This window comes from Eptesicus fuscus, chromosome 4, assembly GCF_027574615.1.
Source record: "Eptesicus fuscus isolate TK198812 chromosome 4, DD_ASM_mEF_20220401, whole genome shotgun sequence".
Classification (NCBI taxonomy): Eukaryota; Metazoa; Chordata; class Mammalia; order Chiroptera; family Vespertilionidae; genus Eptesicus; species Eptesicus fuscus.
Window position 1 is genome coordinate 33195712 of NC_072476.1, and position 11963 is coordinate 33207674.

General features: G+C 57.1%; 2 protein-coding genes across 3 annotated transcripts in view; one reads left to right on the plus strand and one right to left on the minus strand.

Annotated features, from left to right (window-relative positions):
• Positions 1–4704, plus strand: part of GIGYF1 (GRB10 interacting GYF protein 1) — a 15359-nt gene extending 10655 nt beyond the window's left edge. Inside the window, exons 20-29 of the mRNA XM_054714884.1 lie at positions 83–199; positions 321–421; positions 541–623; positions 724–864; positions 947–1174; positions 1411–1595; positions 1692–1852; positions 1943–2106; positions 2189–2318; positions 2415–4704. Coding sequence (XP_054570859.1) covers positions 83–199; positions 321–421; positions 541–623; positions 724–864; positions 947–1174; positions 1411–1595; positions 1692–1852; positions 1943–2106; positions 2189–2318; positions 2415–2467 — 1363 coding nt within the window. The 3' untranslated portion in view covers positions 2468–4704. The remainder of the gene's footprint in view (positions 1–82; positions 200–320; positions 422–540; positions 624–723; positions 865–946; positions 1175–1410; positions 1596–1691; positions 1853–1942; positions 2107–2188; positions 2319–2414) is intronic.
• Positions 4705–4984: 280 nt separating this feature from the next.
• Positions 4985–10251, minus strand: GNB2 (G protein subunit beta 2). 2 transcript variants are annotated; one of them, XM_008141418.3, is made up of 10 exons: positions 10084–10251; positions 7650–7795; positions 7342–7380; positions 7129–7235; positions 6735–6798; positions 6488–6650; positions 6327–6393; positions 5839–6040; positions 5534–5750; positions 4985–5453 (listed from the first exon to the last, which is right to left on the minus strand). In XM_008141418.3, exons 2-10 carry the CDS (start codon positions 7704–7706, stop codon positions 5347–5349), a joined length of 1023 nt encoding a protein of 340 aa, XP_008139640.1. In that variant the 5' UTR covers positions 7707–7795; positions 10084–10251; the 3' UTR covers positions 4985–5346. The 2 variants fall into 2 exon arrangements, with proteins under 2 accessions (XP_008139640.1, XP_054570862.1); XM_054714887.1 differs by having other exon boundaries at positions 7650–7882.
• Between the last annotated feature and the right edge of the window lie 1712 nt (positions 10252–11963).

An 11963-nucleotide genomic window follows, 5' to 3' on the forward strand; every position in this document is an offset into this window, starting at 1 on the left:
TACAGGGCCCAGGAGGACCTGTGAGTAGGGATGGACACGGGTTATATGGGCGGTCCCCTCATACCTGTCTTCCTTTCTACAGCCGCCCCCTCCAGCAGTGTGGGCTCCGGGAAAAGGTGGCTCTGGGGGACTTGACGCCACCGCAGCAGCAGCAGCTTACCGCCTTCCTGCAGCAGCTCCAAGCTCTCAAACCCCTCAGGTCTGTGGGCTGCTCTGCCTGTCACATCGCAGTCTTTGCTTGGCTGCATGTGTGAACCCTCAGGATATGTAAAGTGGGGAGATGGGTTTAGATTGCTGAGAATCAGTGCTTTGCTCCTCAGAAGTGGGGACCAGAACCTGCTCCCGACGATGAACCGGTCTTTGTCGGTGCCAGATTCAGGCTCCCTCTGGGATATACATACCTCAGCCTCATCACAATCAGGTGTGTGTCCAGCCAGTAGTCTCTGGGGGAGTAGGGAGCTCAGGGGCTCACCTACCCCTCAGGTTGCTTCAGTCCAGGAGGACTGAGCGTCCTCCTGCAGCTGCCTTTGCCTCTTGCAGGCGGTGAGGCCAGTCTATGGGACATACCAATTAACTCTTCGACTCAGGGTCCAATTCTAGAACAACTCCAGCTGCAACATAAAGTGAGTAGGCATCCTGGGGCTGGAATCCTTGATGTCAAGGGCTGAACTGAGGCAGGGAAGTCAGCCCCCACATCTGACGGCTGATTTTGTTGACTGTCAGTTCCAAGAGCGCAGAGAAGTGGAGCTCAGGGTGAAGCGGGAAGAGGAGGAGCGCAAGCGCCGAGAAGAGAAGCGACGCCAGCAGCAACAGGAGGAGCAGAAGCGGCGACAGGAGGAAGAGGAGTTGTTTCGGCGCAAGCAGGTGGGTTCCCAGCTGAGCCCTCCCCCTTCTTGGGCCTGAGCTTGGGGCCAGATTGCTGGCCCTCACTGACTCACTGGTTCAGGTGCGGCAACAGGAGCTACTACTAAAGCTGCTGCAGCAGCAGCAGGCAGTGGCCGCTGTCCCAGTGCCCCCTGCACCCAGCTCCCCACCCCCACTGTGGGCTGGCCTGGCCAAGCAAGGACTCTCCATGAAGACGCTGCTTGAACTGCAGTTGGAGAGCGAGCGACAGCTGCACAAGCAGCCTCTGCCTCGGGAGTCATCGCGGGCCCAGGCCTCCAACCACCGAGTGGTGAGCAAGCTGGACCCTTCCCCGGTTGACTTGCAAGTTTGGGGCCTGCAGGAACCCCTTCCAGTCAGCTTTCAGGGTGACTTGGGTGTGGGGTGGGGAGCGCTGGTCCATGTATGACTGAAGGATCTCCCTTCTATGTGATCCTTACTTTGCCCCCCTATGTGATCCTTACAAGCCTCCCCACTTAGCTTTCTTTCCCTATTTGGGCCACCCTGACTTTCTGCCATCTATACCAGCTTGGGGGCCTGGGCGCTACTCCCGTGAACCAGTGGGTATCTGAGTCTGCGCCGCTGTGGGGCGGGCCCGACAAGAGTGGGGGCAGCAGTGTCGGCCTGGGGCTTTGGGAGGACACCGTCAAGAGCAGCGGGAGCCTGGCCCGCAGCCTGGGCCTGAAGAACAGCCGGAGCAGCCCCTCTCTCAGGTGGGTGCCAGGGCCTGCAGGGTCTGGGCTAGGGCTGGAAGGATGGAGAACATCTGCACTGATCTCTTGTCTCTGATCTGTCTTTATCCAACCTAGTGACTCGTATAGCCACCTGTCTGGTCGGCCTGTGCGCAAAAAGACAGAGGAGGAAGAGAAGCTGCTGAAGCTGTTACAGGGCATTCCCAGGCCCCAGGATGGCTTCACCCAGTGGTGTGAGCAGATGCTGCACACACTGAGCACCACGGGCAGCCTGGATGGTATAGGGGCAGACTCTGGGAGGCTGGGCTGGGCCAGAGGTGCCAGACCTGCATCAAGTGGGCCCTGACAGCCACCATCCTGCCCTATAGTGCCCATGGCTGTAGCGATCCTCAAAGAGGTGGAATCCCCCTATGATGTCCACGATTATATTCGTTCCTGCCTGGGGGACACGCTGGAAGCCAAAGAATTTGCCAAACAATTCCTGGAACGGAGGGCTAAACAGAAAGCCAGCCAACAACGGCAACAGCAGCAGGTGAGGTTTCGCATCCCCTGCAGGTGAGGATGAGGTTGCCCAGCACCCTCCTGACTCCCTCTCCCTTTCTGCTGCCTGGCAGGAGGCGTGGTTGAGCAGCGGCTCTCTGCAGACCGCCTTTCAGACCAACCACAGCACCAAACTTGGCCCTGGGGAGGGCAGCAAGGCCAAGAGGAGGGCACTAATGCTACACTCGGACCCTAGCATCTTGGGTATGTTTTGGGGGTGCGGTCAGTAAGGCTCCTTCCTCAGCTTGGAGCAGGCACCTGTGGGTGAAAGAGCTCAAACCCAGCTTCTTCCGGCTTCAGGGTACTCCCTGCATGGACCTTCTGGTGAGATCGAGAGCGTGGATGACTACTGACCAGCCCGTCCCACCAGCCCCCCTGGACTGTAGGCCAGGGGCAACAGCAGCAGCTTGGACTCTTGGGTCCCCAGCTTGCAGGCTCCCAATAAGGAGCATAGGAGGAAGCAGGGGCAGGGTCCCCAGCACTTGTTACAAACCACACGATGCACCTTAACTCACCCACCACGAGGCACTTTAATAGTTTTGGGGGGAAGGTTTTTTTTTTCCTTTTAAAAAAAATCTAAAAATTGAAGAAAACGTTAGGAGAGACGAAATTGTTAAAAACTAGACTCTAAGCACCCCTTCCCCCTCTGGGGATTGTGGGGGTGACAATGGAAGGTCCAGAGTTTTTTGTTTTGTTGGGTTGTGTTGTTTTTTTAAGAAAAAAGAAAAACGAGAAAAAAAAAGTTAGGAGGCTGAAAGAAAAAACACACTGTTATTTTTGGGCAGTGGGGATATGGCCCCATCAATCTGTCCTGCCTGGCCCCCAAGGCTGCACTTACCCTCCCTGCCCTGCCAGATGGGCCATTGAGGTAACTGGAAGCTGGGGTGCCAGCAGTTTGCACAGCGAGGTCCCCTCAGCCCCACCGGCCGGACTGCTGTGAAAGGCCCCCTTATTGCTATGACTGTGGCAGAGGTGTCCGGGGTCGGGGCTAAAGGAGTCCCTTGGCTTTGCTGCTTTGGGGGAAAGTTGCACAAATGGGCCAGGCCACCTCCCGTCCCCAGGTGGCTGACGGGGTAGATGGCAGAGGGCCAGCCAGTGCCAACCTCATCTGGCTGTCAGGACAGCAGAACTTCCACTCTGGCCCTGGTGAGGGGTTTCCTCCGCCACTGCCATTAGGGGAACTGGGTGTGAAGCTGAAAGCCCAGCTCCCTGCCTTGCCACATGAATGTATTCTTTGGGCCATAAGCCCCTGCTGCATCCCTTCGAGTGAGGTGGGACAACTAGTTCCTCCTGGGCTGGAGAGAGGCACCACTTAATGACTATTTCTCCTGTGAAGGGGGTGAGAAGAGGGGCCCAGGAGGCCAAGGGAGTGGGCAGCTTGGGGCTTCAGGTTGCAGTGTGGGGGCTGTTAGAAGGGAGCTTTCCACCTGCAGCCAGCTGGCTATGGGATGTGGACCACCCAGCTCTGCTCTGACCCCTCCATTGACCAAACTGGAGAGAGTGAGTGGCCTCTCCCCTCCCTACTCCCCTGATACATTTTTAATGTTGGGTAAGTTTGGGGGGTGGGGGGTCAAGAATAGATGTGTTGTTTCGCCTAAGTCAGGGGGAAGTGGTCCTTCTGCTCATGGACCTATTCCCAATCACCTGCCTGGGTTTGTCTTCATTTGTGTGTGTGTGTGTTTTAAGTTTGTTGTATCTTTTGGGTTTCTCACCTAATTTCTCCTGTTGACCTCACTGCTCAGAGTGCAGTATTAGGGCAGGATTCTGCCACTGCCTCCCCTCCATGAATGTATTTCTCCTTCCTGCCCTGGGGAAATGGGGAGCGGCCCCAGTTCCTTTCCCCCATCCATCCCCAGAGAGACCACGTGTTTTTGTTTGTTTTGGGGTGGTTGTTTTTGTTTGTTCATTTGTTTTTGCACCAAAGTGGCAACTGGGTCAGTGTTGGGGGAATAAAGCTGGCCTTGAGGGGTGGAGGGGCTCCCTCCACCTGCTTCTCCCTGGTTTCAACAGTGTTAGCGTCCGTGAAAAGACAATATTCTCTCTAAAGCAATAAGGGGGTGATGGGCCAGGGTGAAGTGTCTTGCTGCTGCTGGCCCCCCAGCTCCCCTTTTCCTTGCGCCAGTATTTGGCGGCATTAGAGGTGTGGGGGGAGTACTGTTGTGACTGAATGTAACTGCCCCCACCCCTGCCGCAGCCAATGCAGGGGGAGGGGGGATAACACTCTTCCCCTCTCTTCCTTCCCCTTCCCCCTTAGCTAAAGAGACTTTGAGCCTGGAGAGGCCTTAACCCTGTGAGGAAGTGTAGGGGGAACCCTCTCCCACCCTATCCCCTTCTGAGAGTGGTCAATGTTTACAAGCCCCTGAGCCCTCCAAAGCCCAGGGACTCATTCCCCCCCATTGCTATTTCCCAGCCCCTCTTCCTGGGCCCTGGCTGCTCTCCGGCCCTTCCTGGGGTTAGGGTGAGGTGCAAGGGCCTTCTGTATCCCCTTGTCTGCCTTGTACCCGAAGTCTCCCCCACCCTGTTACTCCTCCCTCTTCTACCTGCCCCTGTAAATACTACCCCCAATAAAACTTGGTGTGTGTTCCCTTCAGCTTCTGCATCTTTTCTTGGGGAAAGGGTGTAGGGGAAGGAGAGTCAGAGCTGGGAATTCAAAAGAACTGCAGACATGGTGTGGTTGGTCAGTCAGAATGGAGGGCTGTGTGTGTTTAGGAGGAACACACAACCCTGCTGGGCAAAAATTCCTGCCTATGACCAGCTTTGGTCTGAGGAAGAGTGAAATTTCCTCTCTGGCCCCTTACTTGGGCCCCCTACCCCCAAGCTGATATGCCCTCCCCAAAGTAAGGAAGACACAAGCAAGAGGAGAGACCAGGTACAGAGTTGGAATTGGTTCCTTTATGGAAAAACTGAAAATATAATAAAAATTAAAATAAAACCAGTTTTAAAAAAGCCCCTGGAGTTTCTACCGCCTGCCTCTGACCCTCCAGGGGGATGAGGCCCTGACCCCAGGGCAGCTAAAGAAGGAGGGCTTTCTGCCCCTCTTCCCCCATTCTATTCCCATCTTTATTTCCACAGTGGGGGCCCCGGGAGGAACCAAACCTGGGTAGGGGAGCAGGGACCCAAGGCCCTATGGCCAGGGGAGGGAGGCTCATGTGCCCCAGCCCCAAAGCTCCCGGCCTGTAGTGTGGGCGTGGGCAAGGCCCCTCCTGGCCGGGCCCAGTTGGGGTTGGGGCTATTAGTTCCAGATCTTGAGGAAGGAGTCCCAGGAGCCTGTGGCCACAGCCATGCCATCGTCAGTGACCCCAAGGCAGCTCACACGGTTGTCATGGCCGGCGAGGACACCTGTGAGGGAGGGGTACATCAGAACTCATCTGGCCTGGTTCCCTGTCCTAGCCTATCTCAGCCCAGCACCCAGCTCTCACCTGCACGGTCGCCCTTCATGGCATCCCAGATGTTGCAATTGAAGTCATCGTAGCCAGCAAGCAACAGCCGGCCACTGCGAGAGAAGGCAACAGAGGTGATGCCGCAAATGATGTTGTCATGGGAATACATGAGGAGCTCCTGGTCCGCCCGCAGGTCGAAGAGGCGGCACGTGGCATCATCAGAGCCAGTGGTGAAGGCATAGCCGTTGGGGAAGAACTACAGGACACAACCAGAGTGGAGTAAGGGCACAGAGCAGGGCCAGAAGCCTGGCAGAGAGGGGCCAGCCAGCCTGCCCAGAACTTACAGCCACGGCATTGATGTCGGATTCGTGGCCAATGAAGGTCTGTCGGCACATTGAATCCCGAACATCCCACAGCTTGATAGAGGCATCACAGGCACCTGACACAAAGGTGCGGCCATCGGGGGCCAGTGATAAGGACATCACATCCCCACTGTGTCCAGCAAAAGCCACTGTCTGCTGGCCTGTCTCAATGTCCCACAGGGCACTAGGAAGGTGACAGGAAGAAGGAAGGGATCAGAGAGGAGGGCAGAGAGGACTCTTGCCTCCCAAACCCTCCAACACGTGAGCACAGCCCTGACAGTCTTCAAGGAAGGGGCATCAGGAGCCACTGAATCACAGAAGCCTACTCTTGTCTCCTCCTTACCACCACAGGAGGAGGCTAGATGTTCAGAATAAGAGCTCTGCCCTCACTTGCTCAGGGTGTGTGTACTACATGCTAAGCACTGAGGCAGTGTTCCCCTCGGCAGGAAGTGCGGATGACAGGGCCTCACCAGGTGGTGTCCCCAGAGCTGGTGATGATTTGGTTGTCATCCAGGAAGCGGCAGCAGGACAGGTACCCTGGGGAAAAAGGCTGGTCAGCCAGGTCTTTAAGGGAGGGTAGCACAGCCCCTCCCCCACCAACAGCACCTATGTCCTACCAGGCCCCCCTTACCAGTATGGCCAGGCAGCTCCCGGCTGACCCTGACATTGCCCTCACGGGTCTTGAGGCTGTAGATGGAGCAGATGTTGTCCAACCCCCCACAGGCTACAAAGTTCCCTGAGGGCGCGTAGGCACAGGTCATAACCCAGGAGGAACGTAGCGGGATGGCATGGACCTAGGGAGGAGGGGCAGTGCCCAGGGTCAGAAACCAGGCAGGGCCTGCAGCCCAGCCCCATCCAGCCTCAGGCATCACCTCTACCTTGTTGGTGGTATAGCTGTCCCAAATGATGAGCTTCCCATCCTGGGAGGCGCTGACCAGCAGCCTGTTAGAAAGTGGCAAGGGAGAGACAGAGGGGTCAGGGTGCGAAGCCCCCTCTGGAAGGACACTCTTACCAGCCTCCCATCTGGTGGGAGGCTCTTCTGAGACAACTCCCAGCAACAGTCCAGAAGTTCCTGTCAGTATGGGCCTCTTTCCAATCCCCTCGGGATACCTGGGAGTCACAGTCTTCCCAAATATACTCAGCAACATGGGCATCCTTTTCATCTCCTTAGATCTGCAAGGCTGCCCCTCCCCACTACCCCAACTGCCTGCTATAAACTTAGCCCGAGGGCAAACACAAAAGCTTAGCACCCAGTCCCAACCACGCACACACCTTGAGTCTGTCCCCCAGTGCATCGCATAGATTTTTGCCAGGTGCCCACGGAGGGTCCTCCGTGTCCTCATCTGGATTCTCCCCACTGGGTCCAGCCCAGCTGTGATCTGGAGGTGGAGGCAGCCAGGGTCAGAAGGCAGAGCCCACTAAGCAGTATGCCTCAAACCCTGGCTCCTTCCCTTAACCCCAAGTCCAGCACTGGATTCATCTCACCTGGGTCAGTGTTGAATCCCCACATGCTTTTCGGGCATCCTGTAATACATGGCAGAACCAGTCAGAGAGAGGCAGATGATGAGGGGAGGAGGGGGAGGAAAGAACACATGAGACAGGGGAGTGGAGAGGATAAGACAGTAAAGGGCTAGGGTACACCCCCACACATAAAGAACACCCCCTCCCCATCCAGCACACGCGCGCGCGCGCACGCGCACACACACACACACAGACACACACACACACACACACAGTCGCCAGGCCGTGCCCATTCAGTCCCCCACCCGCAGCTCAGCCGGCCAGGCCCTCACCCGGATCTGGTTCCGGAGCTGCTCAGCCTCCTGTCTCAGTTGCTCCAGCTCACTCATGGCGCCGGGCCCGTGGGGCGGGGTTGGGGGCGGCTGGGGGCCGCGGGAAGGGGGCTGGGGGAGGCAGCTCCTCGCCGCTGGCCCGAGGCCTGGGGGATGCAGGGAGACGTCAGGCCCGAGGCCACGGGGAAGAAGGGGGGAAAGGCAGAGTTGAAGCCCGCAGGAAGGAGTGAACGCTGGGCGGAAAGGAAAGAGGGCGGCGGTGGTGGCCTCGGTCTCCGCAGCAGAACCCGGGGCCTCTGCCACTGGAGATGTGGCCTAGGAATAGCTGACTTCCCCAATCTTCCTCCCGCCCCCCGGAAACGAAGCGGGAAGTGCAAGAGGAAGCGCAGGGGAAACCCCTCCCTCCGACAGAAGCCCGGGCGGGTTCCCGCGACAGGAACTGGGGGAGGAAGGGAGGTGAAGGGGGTGGAGAGTCCCTGCAAAACAGACCAGGCGTCTGCCCCGCCCACACAGGCACCACCCAACTAGCACCTCATTTTGAAAGGGGCGGTGCCCCTTTAAATTCATCCCCACAAGCCGCACACCCTCCGCACACCCCCCCCCAAGCTTAGACTGGGAGGTGGGGGGGGGGGGGAGATGAAGACAAGAGGGGTAAACTGGGCTGTTCGTGGGGTTGCCTAGGCAACCGTCACCCGGAATGAGAGCATCTCATTGGTGAAGTGTCCCCACCCTAGCCTGGTTGCCAAGACAACCGCATCCAAGGCAGAGACCTGTAGGGTGGGTGACCCCACCCCCGACCCCATCGCCCCCGCCCGACCCAGCCTCCTGCTCCTCCCCAGAACCGGCCAGGGTGGCTGTTTACAGGATTTGGGAAAAGCCGACTGGGCACTAATAGGTTCGGGATGGCTCACCCCGGATAATCCTTGGGCCGGCTGCACCCCATTAGCTGCCCGCCCGCGGCAGGTGGAGGCGAGGGTGGCGGGGAGGGCAGCCTCAAGCCGCCGCTCCCTCCAGAGCCCAGGCCGCCCGCCCCGGCGCGCTGCGGAAAGCCCGCGGGAGCCGCTCACAAGTAATTAGGGCTCCGAAGAGAGGTCTCCCGCCCTGAGGCGCGGAGCTGCTCTCTCTCCGGCGCCGGCGAGCGGCGGCCCCAGGGCAGCCCAGCCCTGCGCCCTCGACACCCCAGGATCCCAGTCCGCGGGCTCGTCACTGGGGCCCCAGGGGCCTGGCTGGCTCCGCTCCAGGACCCAGAGTCCTGTCCCCCCGCCCCCCTTTTGGACACCTGTGTGATCTGGCCAAGCACCCTGCACTCGGACGACCCGGGCGTCCCCCACCCTGCTCCCACTTCCCCCAGACCTGGGCGTTCCTCTTCCCCACTGACATTTCCCCTCTGTCAGTTCAGCTTTCTACGCCAGTGCCCAGGGATGCCCCTCAGAAAAAGCGGGGAGGGAGCAAAGCCCCCCACCACCTCCCAAGCTCCTGACAAAGCCCCTTCCTTCCAGCGGCCAGCAGCCCGGGCTGGACGGCAACGCCAGAGGCCCGGGGCAGAAGGAAGCCGACCAGGAGGAAGCCGCTGGGGGCGGGGGCGATGCTCCCAGCCCTCAGTCCCGTCAACCTCCAGGACCCCCTCAGGGCCCCCGAATTCTGGGCACACAGCAGCCGGGGTCACAAGGAGAAATTGTGGTGCCCCCGCCCCCGCAAGCCCGGCAAGGCGAAGGGAAGGGGACAAGGGAGGGTCCCGGATCTTGCAGCTAAAAGGCGCAGGCCGGTGCCGCGCTGCGAAGCGCTGTTGGCCTGGCCCTCAGGCCCCCACGACCTCCATTTTGCCCAAAAGAAATCTGGGCAGGGGGCCGGGGCTCCCGGGAGCTAGGCTCGGGGTTAGGACTAGTAAAGGGAAAGGGGTGCCGAGGACTCCCTTCCAGATTAATGGGGCCAGAAAGCAGGCAGAACCCAAATCGAGGGTAGGAGAGTGGCGAAGGGAAGGGTGGCCTCGCGGCCTTGCCTGACTCTCTGAGGATTCTGGAGTTTTGCAAGATGAATGCTACCGGGGGTCCGAAATGGGAGGACACGAGGGGTGCTACTCAGGGGCAAACAGGGGGAGGGGAGGGGGAAGGGGGCGGAACGGGGCCTAGAGGAAGCTCCGAATTTGTCCCCAACTTCTCAGGGATCAAGAGGCAAGCGGGGCCCGGATGGGATCTGGGGTCAGGCAAAATGGGCCTAATGGTGCAGGGAGGGCGTGCATTATTGGGAGCGAGGGTCCTCAGTTCCCCTTCCGGGTTTAGGAGCGACAGGGCCAGAGGAAGGGAGGGGAGGTCTGGGGAGTTACGTCCGCTCCCAAGAGGCCAGACCCGGGAGACAGAAGGAAGAAAGGTCCCCACCCCCCCATGGGAATTTGGGGCTGGGGGGTATGAGGACTCCTTTTGTCAGCGTAAGGTACCTGTGGCGGTGGGACTCTGCCAAGGGTCGCTAGAGAAGCGCGGGAGGTCCTGTCTTCCTCCGCGGCGGAGGCGGCGGCAGCGGCGGCGACGCGGATGGATTTCCTCAATCACCCCAACTCAACCGCCCAGCGCTGTTCTCCCCAGAGCGGAGGGATCCCGCCTGCCAGTGACGCGGCCGTCGCCGCCGCGCCCAGGGCCCGGCTGGGCGAGACCAACTACTTAGTGGGGGGAGGCCGGAACGGAAAATACTATTTAAGGGGCAAAGATTGACTCCGTCAAAACGAAGCTATTACTCCACACTATTTCGACGCAAAACGGGTCCAAATTAATGCTTTGCTTTCCGAAAAGGAGTAAGACAGCCCCCCTGGATCTGAAAGAGGTGGTATCGGCATAGGGGAGGGTGAAACCACTCTCTGGTCACGTGACCTACGCTCCCGGATTGGGTGGCTCCAGACTGGGAAGGGAAGCTCCACGCCCCTCTTCTCTGTTTGACCACGCCCCCGACCTATGAGACCACGCCCCTCACCGGGAGTCGGCACTGGGGAGATTCTGACCCGCCCAGGACTGGGCCTCCTGGAGGCCGAGGGAAGGGGCAGCAGTTCTGGAAATCTCTGAGCAGGAAGGAATGGGTCTGCTGTGGGCCCTTGGGAAGCTGGGAATGCCGTGAGAAGGGTCTTGCTGAGGCAGTTTCTCACCAAAGTGGGCTTTTGTAGAACTTTTTACAGGTCTGCACGACACTGTAATAACTCATATTTACTGAGTTCCATACTAACTTAATTCTCACGAAAATACTATGAAGTTAAGTACTAGCATTGCTTCCATTTTATAGTAGTGGAAGTGATTCCTAGGACTGCAGAGTAGAGATATGAACCAAGACAGCTTTAGCGACTTTACTATGCAATGGTAACAATACTAGTCTTTCCATGAACCCCCCTGAAAGGGATGAGAATGTAAGTATAGGCCTGTTTCCACCTCTGTAAAATGAGAGTGTTTACAACTACCTGCCCTGCAAGTCACCTTGGATTGTTATGAGATTCCCATGGATTTTGAAAAGGCTTTGGAAAGTTCAAGTACATGAATAGCCTTCACCGAGTCCTCATGTAATTTAAAAGTAAAGTATCAAAACAGACAATTTTTATTTAGCCTCTATTATAGGCATTAAAATAGTTTTCAAAGCACAAATTTTTAAAGAAAATAAGAAGAAAGTCACATTCTTAGTTAAGCACAAATTCCATTTATGTGCACCTACCAATTTAGTGATATATTAGCAATAGATAATAGATGTTAGAACTTGGAAGGGACCTTACAGGTAATTTACTTCAATTTTCTCTCAATATATACAGATGGGCAAAGTGACTTCCCTAAAGTCACTTAGAAAACTAACAGCCTAGGACTAGAATCCAATTTTGTTCATCTCTCTAGGGCAGTGGTTGGTAAACTCATTAGTCAATAGAGCCAAATATCAACAGTACAACGATTGAAATTTCTTTTGAGAGCCAAATTTTTTAAACTTAAACTTCTTCTAACGCCACTTCTTCAAAATAGACTCGCCCAGGCCGTGGTATTTTGTGGAAGAGCCACACTCAAGGGGACAAAGAGCCGCATGTGGCTCGCGAGCCGCAGTTTGCCGACCACAGAACTAGGGCATCTGACACTGCTTCCTCTCACTTTAGTTTCTGTGCCAATATGCTTCCCTATTTTAACTCATTTAGCAAATATTTATCGAATCCAAATGATCTATCAGGCACTGTCCTGGGCACTGAGACTACAACTGGCAACACATGCACCCTTCTCTGTATGCAGGGAGCTTGCAGTTTATAAATGAGACAGATGGTAGATAATTATTGAAATAACAATAATCCTGGAAGTACCACTTACC